Genomic DNA, 18,334 nt, shown 5'->3' with positions numbered 1-18,334 from the left:
CTGGTTAGAATGTTATTTTAAGGAGTAATTACCAATAAAGGCATCATAAATTACCACATTTCTGTTAAGCTGTGCCAATATCTTTCACGGAGCCAAAACCCTTTGCAGTTCTTAGCATCCTTGGCTTGTTAGGGGTGGCAGCTGTTTCACTAGTTTAGACAATGAAAGCATGCCTCATTTCATAGAATTGCACAAGATTTTAACGAAATTACACGGTTGCTTCCCCAAGAGTATCAGTCATCTGACCAGACGACAGTAACACCACAGTCACCGAGCATCCCATGTTCTCACAAGACACTCAGATCCTCAGCAGCCTGAAAAATCGATTTGCTCTTACAAGAAACTCTTCAGTCAGCTTGGTATCATTTACAACTCTTAAACTGCATCAAAACTTTCACAACTCCAACTGGATTTTCAGTCCTCAGTAATTACCTCTCCCATTCCCCGAGATTCTAGGGCAAGAGCTTGAAACTCATGATTCATCTCATCCACAGATCGAACCTGCAGGAGGGAAAACAAAACAGTGATCTGCTACATAGTCCAATATATTTTCCAGAAGTTTGTAATATCCCATATTTTTAACAATTGAGAGCATAAAGAAAATTGCTAATGAATCTAGGTCAAACATGAGTTTGGGGCATGGACACATTTGTTAATTACCAAGTTAGTGAACCATTCTAATACAGTAACGAGCAAGAAATCCCATGACAAAAATTAAAAATGATCTACTTTGTATATCCAGATAGAGGCCACTCATCATGGAAGCAATGACCTACGTCCTATTGTCAGTGAATACAAAAAAAGTGAGATGCAAGAACTGAACATACACTTGAGGAAGCAGACGAGCGATGGCGCAGTGTTACAGAGCACACGTAGCTGCAGGCCAAGAAAAGCTCACTGGACAAGTCACAAAAGCCCCCCATAGCAGTACTGGGCTGCTATCACGACTTAGCTACTGACTGCAACATCACCATTTCTCTCACCTTCTGCCAGGAAACATTTGTTTGAATACAGAAGTTACGTTATAAAAGCAGGGGTTGCTGCAAAAAGCATCCCGCTTTTCCACGGCATGCGTAATTAAGATGGGTACGAAGCCAATTCAAAACAGTTTCAATGAGAGTAAATTTAGTTTCGCAGCAAATTATGAAAAAAAAATCAGCCTTGTGACCTTTTTTCCAAGACGCTGCTGTTTAAGTCAATCAAGGTTGATTTTATTCATTTGAACACCGCGATCAGATTGTTGCGTATCTTCAATAAAGCTGAACACGTTTTTCACGTGAATTAAAAATCAGGTTGAAATCCATGTGAAACACACTCTTACTTCATTTAGCTCAGTGGGGTTAATCCAATTTTTTGTGCAAGAGCACGGGAAAATTACCTGCAGAAGAACATTTTAGAAAGAAAAACTGGAAATTGAAGTGTTGAAGTACTTCTGAATTTGGGCATTCCAGTTTCTGAAAGGAGAATTACCGTACGGCTGACAGACCCGAGTACCTCGCCACGACCAACGCCCCAGAACATCAGGCACTGCAGTTCCAACTGCAATTCAGGAGTACATTTGGGATTTGTCCAAGTTGTCTTTTTTGTTTTACAGGACCCAATAGCAAATACTTTTCCAGCACACAACAAACCTCAAAAATGTGCCCGCACACTGCCAAATCTCCACAAAAAGACAATCCAGGAAGCAGGGAAATGGCACAGCTAACTCTTCTCCTCCCAGCTTTTAAGTTAACTTCAAGAAATTGGAAGTCTTCTTTCTTATAAATACATTTCAGTATGCCGAACTTTCATTTTGCTCATTCTCTCCTTTCTTGCAAGCATGAAATGTAAGTTAGTGTTATCTACTGCTACCAGCAGCAAAAAACATAATAGTCCTACAGCTGCAGCAAAGAGGGTCTCCATTTCGTCTCCCAGCAAACAGAGCAGCCCACAAAACACTCTTCTGGATCATGAATACAGGCTTCTCAGATGAGCTTACAGCCTGAAGAAAATACAGGCAGCACTACTAGCTGCAGAAGCCTTACTTTCCTCGGCTTTACCCTCATTCCTACAACAGAAGCAAATACCTGTGGTGCCAACATCCCAGCACGATGCTCCACTACACAGGCAGCCCTGTCCCCCACCATCACTCTGAACATTACTCTCTGTCCATCTGGCAGCTACTTGCTTTTGGAATCAGCTGCTGGATGTAATCTTCGTTTTCAGAAGCTGAAAGCAAATAAGCACTTCCTACTGTGGTTCCATTTTCAAGGCCAGGCTGAATGGAGCTTCAAGCAACCTGGTCTAGCAGGACGTGTCCATGCCTACAGCAGAGGGCTGGAACGACATGATCTTAAAGGTCCCTTCCAACCCAAACCCTTCTATGACTCTGTGCTATTTCCAGTAATGCACAAACACACGCATTGTGGGGAATATCAGCTCTCACGTGCTGCTGTCACAAGGCTACATCATGAAAGGGGGAAATGTTCAGGGATACTCTTCAACAGCTCCCTTTCCCCTGCCACAGAAACTCGATACAACATACCAGCACACAGTAGTCCATTATTCATCACAGTGTTAAGCATGAGATTCTGACAGAGACCAAAAATAGCAGTGTTGTTTTTTTGGAATACGGACTTAATACTCCCTTTATCTTCCATGCACAACATGTTTTACATCTAAACACCTATACAAAAGTTTTTCTTTACTCTGTATCAGGACTCCCAGAGCAGGTATCTCATTCTGCTGGTCCTCTGCTGCCTTGCTCTGCATCCACCAGACAGCCCTCAGACCCGAAAGCCACAGGCTTCAAGCAGTAAGCCGAGCTGATGCTAGAGGTAAAAAGGTCAAGAGAGCTCCTGCTTTAAGTAATTGCCACTTCTGGAATCCAGGCACCTGAATCTCCGTGCAGGGAGAGGTACCTGCTCCAACAGCCCACACTCCTGCTGCCAGTAAGCACCTCTGCATTTTTCAAGGTAATGCAAGCGAAAATCACCTCTCCCTTCCCAAGCAAACACCCGAACACCACGACAAAGGGATGGCGGCACTGTGCAGCTGCAGGTACAGCAGCAGGCCAGGGGCACAGCACACAGTCTGCTGGCTGACTGACAAAGCTGGCACTGAAAAAAACAGAAGCCGCTAGCTGCTCTGCAAATGCTACAGCCTCTTTCTGTGTCCTCCTCAATAAGCTCAATGCGAAACACCTTTCCAGCAGCTTCCTCCAGGTGGTGGCTCTTCTGCAGCTTTTATCATCTCATGTGTAATACATCCTTATGGTGGCCTTCCCATCACTAACAAATTAAACTAGTTTAAGAACATAGCAATGGCTGTACTTTGAAACACAGTGTGCCACAGTTCTGCCAGCCCTCCAGGTGGGTTCAGCACAGCCCAGTCATCTTGGGCAGACACTTGACTACAGACACAGAAAGTTCATTTAACATTTCAGAGGGGTATTAGGCTTGAAATTAATACAGAAAAATATTTTACTAGAAATGAAAACTTTAGACAAGTCTAGTAGAGGTTTATAACGAAGAATAAGGGAAAAGGATGCAAGGAGCCTAAACTGCAAATCTAATGGCCTTTATTATCACATACTGCAGTTCAGAGCTGTACATAGTTTTCTAATTCAGAATATTTTGCCAAATTTCCTACTTTCCTTATTCAGAGACCAGCCAGTCATGTGTCCGGATACCAAAAGCTGTGCAGCAGCCGAATACACAACCAATGCAGTCAGTAAGGGAACACTGCATACAAGTTAATTACAACCTGCATTTTAAGAACACGTGGTGCTCGTTTGCTTAAAGCAACCTTTGGCTGGATGCATCTTCCCACACCTCTGAGACACCGAACACCCAGAAGCTCGCTTACTACCAAGCTGCCCAATAGAAGTTCATATTTCTGTGCTATGAATATCTACTTGAAAACCAGTAACACTTTTTGAGCAACAGCAATGTCAATATTGAACTGCAGGACTAATTAAGTGCTCCAAAAAGAATTACAGGACAGCTGAAAGAAGCAGTCCAAGTAAACAGTACATGCTAAAGATGCTTAGGACAAGCAATTTTGAAGTTTTACTGTGATCCCACAGTTCAAATCTAAAAAGAACACTATTGTCTTCCAGCACATCCTTAAAAATTTTCACTGCATTAGCATCCTTAAAAACAATTTTTTGCAGGCAAATTCATTATTTAATCTATTTCAGGTTTCTGAACGAACACTCTGAGATCTAAGTTTGATTCTACGTTATCGTTAACATTGTCAGATGCTCTATCAAAAACAAATTTGTCAGCCACCACTGGCTCACAGTGCTCCTCAGAGCGCAAGTTTCAGAACTGATGAGAGCAGCAGAGTGAAAAAACACAGAAGGCTACAAAGCAGCAGTTCTGTCTCATGTAGTAAAGCGATCAGTGCTGTTCAACACCCTTACCATGACCTAGGCAATGGGATCAAGGACACCCTCAGCAAGTCCACAGAGGATCCAAGTGGAGTGGTGGAGTGGTCCAGTTGATACAACAGAAGGAAAATACATCATTCAGAGGGACCTGGACAGACTTGCAAAGCAAGCCCACGTGAACATAAGGAGGTCTCACAAGGCCAAGTGCAAGGTGTTGTACTTGAATTGGAGCAATCCTAAGGATATGTGTAGAGAGAAGTCCTGCAGAGAACTTGTGTTTTCTGGACAACTAAAATCTTGACGCAAGCCAGCAGTGTGTGCCTCCATCCCATAGTGCCAACAGTACCCTGGGCTGCACCAACAGAGGAGGTAGCACCAGGGAGAGGGATGAGATTGTCCCACTGACCCTCTATTCTGCCTCTGTGAAGCTTCATCAGAAGAACTGTGTCCATGCCTGGGACCCCCAGTACAGTAAGGATGCAGAGCTGTTGGAGTGGGTCCAGGAGAGCCACAAGGATGAACATATGGCTGGAGCACCTCTCTTACAAAGTTGGGAGAGCTGGCTTGTTCAGTTTGGAGAAGGTTCTAGGGAGACCTCATTGAGACCTTGTACCTGATGGAAGCTCACCAACAGGAGGGAGAGCAATTCTTTACATGGTCTAATAGTGATAAGACAAAGAGCGATGTCCACAAAAGAGGAGAGACTGAGATGAAATACTAGGAGGAATCTTTTTTTCAGAGGTTGGTGAGATGGTGGCACAGCTGCCCAGAGAAGCTGTGGGTGCCCCATTCTGGAGGAGCTCAAGGCCAGGTTGGGGGGCCTGGGGCAGCCTGAGCTGGTGAGGGGCAATGAGCCCACAGCAGGGGTTGGAACTGGGTGATCTTAAAGGTCCAACCCAAGCAACTCTGTGGTACTGCAAAGAAGAAATATGCAACAAAAGCACTTTCCAATCTGCTAAAGGCAAGTCACAAAAGAGTATGGTGACCATAACACATGGCACGCGTATACGCAGTTATTCACTTGCCTGGTAGTCCTTCTAGTCAACAGGAGTGTCTATAATCTGGAACCATGCATGTTGGAAAAAGGAACTTCCTGGACTTGTACAAGCAGGAAATAAAAACATACTAAAGTACTCAAGGCCTGCTCCAAAAGAAATACCTCCTACTTTATTATGGTAGCCCGTGACAGCAGAGACAGATGATGCCGGTATGGCAGCAGAGATTCAACCTTCCCACCAATATGCCATTACATTTATTGCCCTGTGACAGATGGCAGCAGAGGGGCAGCCTGACAAAATGGGGACTGAAGCAGAGGCATGTCACTGAATTCCTCCAAGGCTCTTGTTCAGGGCCGGTGAAAATGTCCAGCTAAGTGTGGTGACTGTGTTAAGAAACAGTGTTTCACAGCTGAGAATGTGCTCTATCAAATCATGTTACTGTGCTCTCTGTAGCCATTGTTGTTTTCATGGAAATAAATAGGAGGCACTATTTTCAGAGCACCCCACATATCTAAGCCAGTTGTTATCTCAGAAGGCACTGCCAAAGTTGGCAATCACCAACCTGTTTCCCTGTCCTCTACCAACAGAGCACACAAACCCAGTCTAACAGGACAGCACTCCCAGCAAGAGAGGCAGAGGAAAATGAAACATCTCTGCACCCACTTCAGTCCCATCTGGTGGCTGCAGAGGCCGCACCATCCAGAAACCTTGGGTTCTCTTCCTGGCTGCAAAGTGAAACACGCTTCATGAAACACAAAACAGCATTCAGTTCTCACAAACTCTTCTGCCACTAAGAAACTGCTCTCCCCGTTGCACAGACTTTTATATCCATCTTCCCATCCAGGAAGTATTGGTCAGAAAGTGGCACAACTGCGTGGTACAAGATTTCTAAACTACTTTCAGATGCCCTAAAGCCCAGAACTGTAATGCCCACAGTTAAAAACAGGCAGAACTACCAGCCTAACCAATAAATAACATGGCACGATTTATTACTATTTATTTACTGCTTGCTCCATTTGAAGTGATATATTCCAATGTATGCAAGCATGTGTTATAAATGACCAAATCTGAACTGCACCTGCACCTCTGTCTAACCCTGCTTGTTACTTAATTGGTGTTGATTGCTTAATACATGCATGCTACAAGTTTAAGTTTAAGCATTATATTTCAGTAATCGTTACTCCTTCCTTCTAACAAAGAGACCTTTATTAAATATGTTAACAGTTGATAATCACAGAATGGCCAGGGTTGGAAGGGACCTCAAGGATCATGAAGCTCCAATTCCCTGCCACACACAGGGCCACCAACCTCCCCATTTAATACCAGACCAGGCTGCCCAGGGCCCCATCCAGTCTGGCTTTGAACACCTCTAGGGATGGACAGGGCATCCACAACCTCTCTGGGCAGCTGTTCCAGCACCTCCCCACTGTCTAAAGAACTTCTCCCTGACATCCAATGCCTGCATTGCACGGGAATCAAGCTCTCAGTACTTTGCTGTGTGGTGTGGGCTGTGCTGGATGCAGATGCTAGGCTGGATGCTAAAAGCCCATCGGGTGGCTTGGCTGCAGAAGTAGCTCAGCTCTCCTCCCATCAGGACACTGCTGAGTATGGTACTCCACTGCTCTCTGAAGTACTGTAGAAGCAAGAGGCATCAGGAGGTCTGGAAAGCAATTTGGAGCTCAGGTGCATGGTGGGGCTTCGTGGTGGGAAGGAAGGGCAGGAGGGACACTTCCATCCTACGCTGGCAGAAACATTCTGCCACTGGGTTGACGGCTGGATTCGATGATCAGATTTCCAACCTGAATGATTGCATAATTCTTTTTTTAAGCTAAGTTTAGAGGCTCCTTCTCAAGCTCACTTCTCACCGATTGAGAAAATTTCACGTTTTTGTGTTGATCTGGCAGCTTGGGTGGAGAGGTATTAAAAACATGCAAATCATACATCGAGTATTAAACTGCCTAATCCTACAGCCATCCACAGCACATGGGAATGTCCTGACCTTAACACTGAGGTTTGTAAAGGTTTACAGCTTCTTCACCACACCTGAGGAAGGCAGTGCTGTTTCACAGGGTTTCCCCTTGGGAAGACCAGGAGAGGGGCAGGTGAATTACATGCACTTCAGTGAGAGCAGCTGGGGAAGCTCTAAAAGGCTGTCTGTCCTTATCATTTTAGTACAACTTCTATTTAAGAAGAACGAAAAGAAATAGATGAGAACATTCAAGATTTGTAAAATTAACTCAAATTCCCATGGAATTTGATGGCAAAACGTGGTTCAAGATGCCAAAACAACAGTACTTTCTGACTGCATGGTTTTGACAAGCTGTGAATAAACAGGACTCGGTTGGCAGAGATTTTATCCTTGGATGTACAAACATCCACAGGAGAGCTTGGAGCCCTCAGACATCTCCCTTACCTAGGCATTCTTCCTTCTAGCTGGTCTCCTGTTCTGTTAACCTTGTGTCTGTGTGTTTTGTGGCTGGAGGACCTGGCTGTGACTTTGGCTCCCTTGCAGCCACCTCTGCCTTTTTGGGGCTGCTAAGCACTGAGCAAGTTGTGTATCCAGAGCACATCTGTTTCTCCATTGGGTGGTCAAAGGTAATGTTTTGTGATCCTGTTTCTTAAAAAGGAGGTAGGACTGTAATGTCAGCCAACAGGCTCTCCTTCTCCCATGTTCTCTTCTGATGGGGGTTACTGACCCATACTTAGGAGTATGGTTTAGTGGGCAACACTGGTGGTAGATGGATGGTTGGACTAGGTGATCTTAGAGGTCCTTTCCAACCCTAATGATTCTAGGATTCTAAACCTTCCCTCCCTCAATTTATAACCATTTCCCCTTGTCCTGCCATTATCTACCCTTGTGAAGAGTTGGCTGCCCTCTCATTTGTAGGCTCCCTTTAAGTACTGAAAGGCTGCAATGAGGTCTATATAATGAGGTCAATAATGCATCAGAACAAATAAAACAAACAAGATGTACACACTTAGAATAAAGTAAAACTTCCCATAAATTAACCTTCTGCATTGCAAGCAAGACATCCATTTGCTGATGTGTTAACACAGCTAACAGAAAAATGAAAATAACCCAGATACAAGGGAATGAGGAACAGGAAAAATACTGAAAAATAATAACCAATTCACCCAAAGGAGAAAAGAAAAAAAAAACAAACCATGCAAAGCCTGGTCATTTCTCTATCAAGCCAACAGCAATGAAATCCAACCTTCTGTTTGGGGTTTACGCAGCAAGTGGACACAGGGGTGGCGTGCTCCTTCTCATCACATTTTCTCTCCCTGTTCAATTCAGGAAGAGAACTGAGAGAGAAATGTGACTGAGAAGAGTTCCAGCGGTGTGGAACCCCGCATGCTCTTCAGGAGGGTGCTGAAGCTAGAGGTGAAGAAAGGGAACTGCCCAGTTCTCAGACGGTGACTTGAATCACACAAGAGCACAAAGAGAAGGTTAAGCAGAAAACACAAAACCACGTTTGTTCCAATGCATTTTAACAGTTACTATAGGCAAGAGCACGTTTTCTACTTTATCTGTCCACAGCAGAGAAACGCAGAGTTAAAGACATTGCTGTTATCAATCTCCTCAGCTGTTTTCTAAGGATGTTCTTTTTGGACAACACACCCACTGAAGCGAGCAACAGTTCTACAGTCACAGGGTATTTACAGGATACCCTGCATTAGAAGGGACCCTCAGTGATCACTGTGCCCAACTCTTGGCTCCACACAGGTCCACCCAAAATTCAAACCCTGTGTCTGAGTGTGTTGTCACACTGCTTGTTGAAGCTAGCTGCTCTGCCCTGGGGAGACTTCCAGCATCCAAACACTCCCTCCTTTACCTAACATCCAACTGGAGGCTCCTCTGATGCAGCTCTATGCCATTCCCTTGTTGTTAAGGTGCCTGTTCCACACACTACATGCTCAAGACTGCTCAAAATACAAGTCATTTATCTGCAAATTCAGAACTCTTGTTTTCCTCTCTCTAGCTAAGGAAATACACAACAAATTCGGAATGCCTTTCTGTTTGATTTTGTGTCATACAACACACCATTTTAGCTACTTTCAATGAAAGAGCTGGGAACACCAGTTACCTCTTTCCTACTGGGAAAGTTTCAAGGCTGCTGCCAGAACTGCGGCAGTCACAAGCCACTAATCTGGTGAGGTCTCCAGTGCGAGACACAGGACATCTGGTGTCTTTTTCTTCTTTTTTTCAGTGCACAAAAAATCAACACCTTAAAACTCACCCCCAAGAACCTCAGATTTGCTGCAAACTACACAGCAATAACACGGTGAAAAGTTCTGCAAGTAACTTATTAAACCAGCTTTAACAAGAGTAGACGTTTTCCAATCAAATGCCCTCACCACAGCAAAGCAAAAGGAAAAATGCTTTCAGTCTAACATTTCTCTCCCTAATTGGTACCGTTTGGAGAGTTGTACTAGCTGGCAGATCTGAGCAGCTGCTTAAAACATGCGTTTGACGTTCATTTACCTGGCCTCTAGTTATGTGGATCTAAAGGTTACTGTGGTATGTATCTACTAAATATAAACACTGAGAAATGCAGAAAGACAGCACTTGTAATGAAGTTATCAGAGTCTGTTAACTGCAGAAACAGAAATCAATGAAGTCCAGAGCAGCTCCGTAGACTGATGGACACTTTGTGGGGAGAAGGCAGCGTTGATGAGCTAACACCCAGCCTGGGCTTCAAACATGATGGTATTTATGTGCTTTGCAGTTGTTCAGCACTCAAAAAACTCTTCAATATCCGTTCATGAAAACCTTTTGAAAAGGTTTAGATGCATACTGAAAAACTTTATTTTGAAATAAAAGTCACAAAGTTAGGAAATGCAAAAATATGATCTGCAAGATCACTTAAGATTTCTAGGGATGCTTTATGTGGATTCTATAAATGGACCAACAAATGATTCAGGAAACGTGACTCCCACTCTAAGGTCAGGAAATGGATTATGTTGTTCCCAACTGGAACGATGAGATGGTGCTCATTGTTCCTAGGGATGTCTACATGACTGTAAAGTCTCATACGGGAACATTATTTCCCAATTTCCATTGCACAAAAGTATCTTATTTGAACAACAAAAACAATTTTATTGTTTAAAATCAAGCAAAGTTTTTGCTAGCAATTGTCTGTTTTATACCAGAGGCAACAATGCTAAACATCTGCATATTTTATTAATTTAATAACACCCAGGCACTTATTTTGTGGCTGCATGAATTCTAACAGATTCCCATGCGAGTCACACTGAATACTTGCACAAACTGATCTATTGATTTCCTCCTCTGTACCACAGCAATGCTAAAAAGCTCCTGAACTCAGTGAACTTCTAAACTCTCTGCATCCTTCTCCCCAAAGGACTGTGTGTCAGCAGCTACTCACAGAACTGCTCTCTAAGTCCATACATTGCACCAGAAATGAGTTGCAGCAACCAAAGCCAAGTGAAAGCAGTTATGTTCCGTTGTGCACAGCACCACTCTCCTCAAGAAGTGTCAAACAGGCTGCGACAGTCCCAGCATTTCTCAGAGACAAAGAGCTTCCAGCAGACCAAGCTGCAGGATTTTCAAGGTTCTCACCATCAGTTCTCACCTTTTTTCCCTCCTTTACTGGGGGAAGACAGAGCAGTATTCAGATTCATAACTCTACGTAACTAAATTTAGGAACTGTTTATCAACCTTTGCTATGAGGAGTGGTAGTAGATCGTAGCATCACAGAATGGCCAGGGTTGAAAAGGAGCACAATGATCATCTAGTTCCAGCCCCCCGGCTGTGTGCAGGGTCACCAACCAGCAGACCAGGCTGCCCAGAGACACATCCAGCCTGGCCTTGAATGCCTGCAGGGATGGGGCATCCACAGCCTCCTTGGGCAAGGGACACGAGGAAGACAGAACAAACACTGAGGACAGTGTCGCCACTCCAGCATGCAGCAAGAACACCTGCAAGTGTTCTGACATCCAAGAAAGCATACCCTGAACTTCACAAAACCCACACTGCCGTCGTAAATCCAAACACTACTGACTGCTGATCACTAAACCTATTTACCCTGGGCAATCCTTCACACTGTGAAGCAAGGTGAACTACTGATGAACAGACCTCCAGCTGATCTGCAGCCCCATAGGGATGTCAGTGAAAGGACGATGCCACAGCAGCTAGTGGTCTTCCCAGATGCAATGCAAAGAGCCTGCAGTGCTTTTGGGGTCTTGAGGGACAGAAAAATAAGTCAAAAGCCTGAGTGAGTCAGTGTGAAGGCCAAACCAGCATTCATTAAACCTCAGCACTGCCATGGAATTCCCACATAACCCACTCCATCCTTCCCTGTGAGCAGCCTCTGAAACACCCATCCATGCTCATTTCTCCATTATCTCTTACCAAGGACTCTGACAAAAATTCTTCAGCATCAACAAAAAACAAACATTAAATACCCTACACCAGACAATGTTGCTCTGCCTTCTGCTTACCAAGATGTTCAGCTCATCCGCAGACGTTTCAGATGGCTTTCAAAAGACCCAAATAATTTCCCTAGTCTTCACAGGAATTACTTGTCTTGGAACTAATCAAGTATATTTATTAACTTATTATTCTGACTCACTTAGAAAGGATTTCTCAACTTCCACCAACTAATAGGAAAATTACTCAAAATCCACCAGTAATTGCAACCAAGCTGACATTCCTCTCAAAAACAAACTGCACACAACCATGCAGACTCACTTCCACGTACCCCTCAGTCAGTCAGAACTCACCCATCTTCTGTTACAAAGGGAAAACATGGCTCTTCCACACTCTGCATTTCCTTTAGCCTCCTCCTGAAGCCCTCAGGCTTACACCACTTTCTTGCCACAAAACCAGCAGGGTTTCACACAAGCTAATCCCAAAGAGCAAGAAGTTATCATTTGCTGGAAATAAGGATGGCTTCAGCTATTTTTACATGAAAAATCCCTGCTGTATTTGCAAACTTACACTTTTTGCTTTACTTTCTACATAGATTAAGCTCCTAATGGAATTCAAAGTAATGATTCACTATTCCTATTTATATCTGAGATGCATTTTTAAGTCGTTTTGGTAGTCTCACATTATGTGAGTTCATTGCAGCCTGCTAAAAAATAACACCAAATCCACAGTTTGAAGATACACTTAAGATGATTTATTCTGAACAACGTTTCAGCATCTCCATTTTTACTTCTTAAAGAACTTTTGTTCACCTTTTTGTTCTTTCCCAAGAGAGTGGTGAGCTGCTGGAACAGCTGCCCAGAGAGGTTGTGGATTCCCTGCCTGTCTCTGGAGGTGTTCAAGGCCAGGTTGGATGGGGCCCTGGGCAGCCTGGGCTGGTATTAAATGTGGAGGTTGGTGGGAGAATTGGAGCTTCATGATCCTTGAGGTCCCTTCCAGCCCAAGCCATTCTATGATTCTATGATCTAGTATAATTATTTCTATTAATGTTCTTTGCCATCTGTCTAAAAGGACAAAAAAACTGCATGCATTCATCTATAGAGCCATTGCCCATGCAATACTTAGTGAGCACAACAGCGAGTGGTTCAGCTCCTAACACAACCTGCATAAATCACTGCGACAAAACATTCAGTCAGTACTTCTGACACTGCTGAAACACTACAAAAAGATACTGAGTGGCTGCCCTGCACTCTCTACCCAAGTTACCAGAAAATACACATTCATGGTATTCTCTGCTGGAGAAATGCACCCGTGTTTTGAGGGACCCAGGCAGTAATTAAACAAGGGCTCTGCTTACAATGCACCTCTGCCTCCCTCTGGGGAGGGGAAGCAGGTGGAAGAGAGAAGTGTGAAAACCTGTGCAGTTGCCTGTGATGGCAAGAGAAAAAACACACCATGCGTTTCTGCATATTCCAGTGGAGGAGAAGAACGCTGCAGCAATTTGTATTTACAGGACTGCTCTCATTTCAGCACTAATGTAATAGAGAATGTGATACAGCAGAAAGCTGGACATGGGCAAGAACAGAAGGAAAAACTGGAATAGTAAAAGTAGAAAAGTCAAAAGTAGCTCAAGAGTGAGGAAAAAAAAAAAAAAAACAGATTAGGGAAAAATACAACAAGAAAACAGACAACAGAGATCCCTGCGTTTAAGAGCCAGTTTTGTTGTATTATGCTTGCTCCTGTATTTACTACATTCTTGCAACACCCCCCAAGCTCCCCACAGCATCGCAGGAGTCATGGGGAATAAAGCCATTCCCAGCTGAGATTCAAGACAAACGAGGAAGTTGTACCAATGGAACACTTGGAGATAAAAGCTTAACGCTGGATTTTCTCCCCCAGATTACTGTTTCCAACAGAAGCTCTAATCTACAACAAAATCTCTGTTCTATTTTACCTTAATCATTTATTTTTTTTTAGGCTGCAACTGTAACAAGCAAAACTGGGTGCAAAACCCATAGCATTTCTCATAGGTCTGCTTTGCATAAACTCAAACCCAACTGTACGACAGACTTCTGATGGAAACCAGGCACTCACAGCACTGTGAAATGCTTATATATGTTACAGGGCCAAACGGAGCACTGGGAGGCTACTGCACGCAGTTTGATTTCTAACTGCTTCAAGCAAAGGAACATTTTTTTGATTTTGGATTACTGCAGGCTTTGAAAAAGTATCTCAGCTCACACGCATCCTTAAAGCTACGGAGTCAATGCAAAGTGCAAGTGGTTCCATGAAAAACAAACAGGCCAACTATCCAACCATCGACAGGAACGCTGCGTCCCGCTGGGTCTGTGGAAGCAACACCCACCTGCAGCGTGATCCTGAGCGGTGGGGATGGAGTCAGCAGTGCTCCCACCTGCACCAGGCCCTGCTTTTTTTTTTACATTGCTACTCAGCACAATCTGTGAAGCTGTTTAGTCTAATCTTCTACATCTGTAGACTATGAAATGAAACAGCCCAGAAAACACATTATCTGAAATGCATCTCATTCTTGCATGTCACCTTCAGTTTTTCTTACAAACTTGGTGCACTACAGAAGATCCTAATGAAGGAATGGACATAAAACTTCTGCAGCTTGTGCTGATGCATTTTTGGGTTTTCATGAAACAAAGATCTCAGGCTCAGATTAAAATGAACTTTGCCAAGTTATTTTCAAAGCATTCAACTCTTGGCTCGAAACAAGCAGAGATGACAACCAGAAAAATCTCCCTGCGATATTCAGAACTTCTGCAGGTAAAAACTGCTTCTCCCTGGATATGCAGTGATCTGCACACATGTCCACTATAACCAATGTGCTATCAATCTTTCAGTATGTCCTGAGGAACTAAATAACTGCAAACACAAAACCCCAAGTCTCTCTGCAGTTTTAACTATGTACTTTCTGTGCTAACAATTCCATTTTCGAGGCCAAGAAACCTCTCGTTTTTTGTGCTAAGCAGGAGTGCCACATCCAAACAATAAGGACTGACTTATGTGGAAAGTTGCTGAATCAGAACAAGGACACCTAGATGAGAAGATGCAGACAAAAGAAGTACAGCCCTCTCATCCCTCCACACCTACTTTTCCACTGCTGTATGGCCAACCATTAGGGAATATGTGTGTGTGTGCAAGTGCAGACAGATGGAGGAGGATGCACGTTAATAAAGTGGAAGAAAAGTGTCTCTGTAACATAAGAACTGCTTTCACTGCTGTGGTACATATGCACCTTATTGACAAAACAAAGCTCCTGAAATCACTTCTGCAACTTCTTTACACCACACAACAAGCTCATCCAGCATCCACAGAACTACCTTAAGTAATGCATATCATAGAGGACATGAACAGCAAGATACTTGAAAAAAAATTCCTCAAAATAACGTGAATGAAAACTAAAGAATGAAGTCCAAGAAGGCAGCCTGATATTGCCTTCATTTCCATCAGGACTTACATGCAGGCAGCTCTGCAGCAGAAAGACAACTGACTTTCTACCACCTGTAACTTGACAGCTCTGCCAGTGCAAAAGGAAGCCTACCTTAAAACTATATGGTAAACTTCAAAGAAAAAGTACAAAACTGAATTACTTGCAGCAATTTACACACAAATACACACTGGAAAAACAGCACAGTCTGTACAGGACAGATCCATGCATTGACACTCCGAAGTTTGGGACTTAAATGCAGAACTAGATGCAGAAATCTGAAGTTTGGGTTACTACAGAGATACTTGTTCTCATTGTGGAGATTGTCACTGTAGCACCTTCAGACACATTTCTTCTGTAAGTGTACAGCTGCTCTTAAACCAGCACATTCAGGAGAAGAATCTGTTCACCACTAATGAAATTAAATCTTCACAGATACACCCAGAGGTAACACCTGGCCCTCATCTGTAGGGCAAACATTTTCCAAAGCAACTCAGAAAGCACTTGCCTGTTAACTTGAAAGGCACAGCATGTATTCTGAGTGGGATTTAAACTAAACCTGGCTATCATGCTTCTCTATCCAAGCCATTACTGTAAAGCAACTGAATGCAACGTGTTTGAAATTACATCGCAGACAGTAGAACCGAATACACTTTCATCTTCTGATGCCACTTAAAACTCCTTCCTACCAAAGGAAGGTGAAGTGCCTTTGACTTCATGGTTAGAAGCACCAGAAATGACTGCACAGCTGTATTTGTTCTTATGGGAGCAGAAAAGGAACCTTACACGAAAAGACTTCTCGTGCCACTTCAGGACGACAATCTTGTCACTGGCTGTGTGACAGTGCTGCAACTGTGCACAATAGTCACTAGTGCTATGTCATGGGTGGGGAAAATCCACATCAGGCTAAGTATGCATTTCCAACTACATTTGCCAAAGAGAAGAGAAAGCAGCAGCTTGATAAAGTTTTCACATACCTATACGTATGATACATGCAATGAGAAGCATTTATAAAGTCTGAAGAAACTCCAGTGCATTAATGCTCATTTCACAGGAGGGCTCAATCCAGAAAGAACACGAGAGAATTCAGGGTTCTCTTCAGTGCAATGGGCAGTGCAGTGTTTTGTCCTTCCATGATCAAAGAAGGCATGAAGACATACAGGCAGGTATTTAAACCATCTCCTGGGTCATCTGCCTCTGTTTACAACAACTTGCTCTAATCATGCTGGAGACTTATAAACCACTGTACAAAGAATGGAAATCATCAAGGAGAAAGCTTTTATGAAACTCCCTATTGCAGATGTTTCTGTGTGCAGTCATATATCATTTCAGCAAGCAAAAAAAGTCTAAGAGCGAAGTAGAAAATGCTTTCACAAACCCCATCCAGCCCCCTGTACTCAACAAGGGGATGTCCTGCTCGTATGCTCACCCCAAGCACCTGCCCTAAGGAACTTCCCCAAGGGCAAACTACGAGGCAAACACACGTGCAGCATTTCATGTCATCACAATCCTGCATAACATTTAATACAGGCTGCCACAGTAAGAGACAACTTCTCACTGCAGCATAGGCAAGTCCAACTTTTTAGTCAACAGCCTCGCGTGGTGGCAACCACGACATCAGATATGGTTACAGCGACCTCAGCTCTGTGTCGACACCCCGAACGCTGGAGAAAAACATTAAGTAGCGAAATGATACTACAGAAATTAATTAGAAAAGCTATTTCCAATTAATGCTGGAAAAACAACAACAACCCTATTCAAATCCTATATTACTTCCCTAGATGCAACCTCCACATATTAAACTACAGAACTATCAGCACTATCAAGCAGTTTCTCACACGCGTTTGCCTTCTAACCACTTTGCTGGGCCAAATTCCAGATTCCAAACTCTTTGCACACTTGGGAGAGCCATCAGCTGATTCAGCGCCGTTCCTACACACACAACCGAAGCACATCGCCGAATTCCCATCTCCCTTTTGCTCCGCGCCTCCTTCACCCACCAACAGAACGCATCCGCTCTCTCACGGCCACGAACTGAGCTGCGGGTTACGGGGAAGTAGAAAATAATTCTGTTTCTCGGCACAGCCGCACGTGTCGGCGACGCTTTGGCCCCAGAGACGCCGATCGTACAGAAACGGCGCGTTTTATCTACGAAAACGGGGACTCGAGGCGGTAAATACACATGAAACGCGTCGGTATCCCCCACAACCGAAGCACAGAGCCGGGAGGCAACAAAGAAAAGAGAAACTAAAAGAGATCTCCGTGCGCTTTGTTCGCACGCCGCACGTAAAGCCACAACGATAAGGCGGCCAGGAAAAGTTTCGCTCGTTCGGCAGCGGCTCACACAGCGCTCCGGGAACGGCGGACAAAGCCCTGCCGGCACCGTCCGTCAGAGCGCGGCGCCGCGGGGGCGGGTAGGAGCGCGGCAAGGCGCAGAGCCGCCCCGAGCGCGCAGCAAAACGCCGCGCAGCGCAACGCCGCGCAGCCCCGCACGACGGCGGCCACCCGCCCCGACTTCTGTTACCGCCGCCGGTTTCGAAGCACGATTACAGCCCAAGCCCTCGCGGCGCGGAAGCGGCGGCAGCCCTCTCGTCCCGCCCTCCCCACAGCCGTGCTCATCACAAAGCCCCGAGCCGCCGGCGCTGCCTCGGCCCGAACAAAGCCCCCGCCCCGCTCCCGCCCCGCCACCCCTCCCGCCGCCGCCGCCGCCGCCCGCTCCCACCTCGGCGCCGCGAGCACACAAAGGCGGCCAGCCCGCCGCGCAGGCCCCGCACCGCCCCGCCGCAACATGGCCCCCTCCCGCCCTCTCTCCCCTCCCTCGCCGCAGACAAAAGGGGGCTGGAAGAAAGAAGGGGGGCGGCCCGCCCGCTCCGCCCGCCCGCGGCCTACCCCGCGCGGCCCCGCCGCTACTCACGGGCTGGCTGGCGGCGCCGCTCGCCGCGACGGAGCCGGAGCCGGAGCGGGCCCTGGGACGCCGCCGCCCGCCCGCCGCCCCCCGCTCCTCTCGGCGCCTCTCCTTCCGGCCTCCCCTCCCCCCCCCTCGGCCGCGAGGGGCTCACAACAACATGGCGGGAGGGCGCGCGCGGAGGGAGAGGGAGAGCGAGAGCGCGGCAAAG

At 45.3% G+C, this 18,334-nt stretch overlaps 1 protein-coding gene across 8 annotated transcripts in view; it reads right to left on the bottom strand.

The window, feature by feature from the left end:
- Window positions 1–18,334, bottom strand: part of PUM2 (pumilio RNA binding family member 2) — a 63,991-nt gene extending 45,657 nt beyond the window's left edge. For 5 of the 8 annotated variants that reach the window (XM_052688117.1, XM_052688152.1, XM_052688163.1 and 2 more), the window contains exon 1: window positions 433–501. In XM_052688117.1, coding sequence (XP_052544077.1) covers window positions 433–483 — 51 coding nt within the window. In that variant the 5' untranslated portion in view covers window positions 484–501. Of the gene's footprint in view, window positions 1–432; window positions 502–1,378; window positions 1,604–17,940; window positions 17,960–18,132 lie in introns of those variants that run through there. The other 3 variants (XM_052688130.1, XM_052688147.1, XM_052688139.1) reach the window with 3 other exon arrangements.

The sequence above is a fragment of the Tympanuchus pallidicinctus genome, unplaced genomic scaffold (genome assembly GCF_026119805.1).
Source record: "Tympanuchus pallidicinctus isolate F22 unplaced genomic scaffold, pur_lepc_1.0 scaffold1, whole genome shotgun sequence".
Lineage (NCBI taxonomy): Eukaryota > Metazoa > Chordata > Aves > Galliformes > Phasianidae > Tympanuchus > Tympanuchus pallidicinctus.
This window is presented reverse-complemented; position numbering and strand designations above follow the sequence as displayed.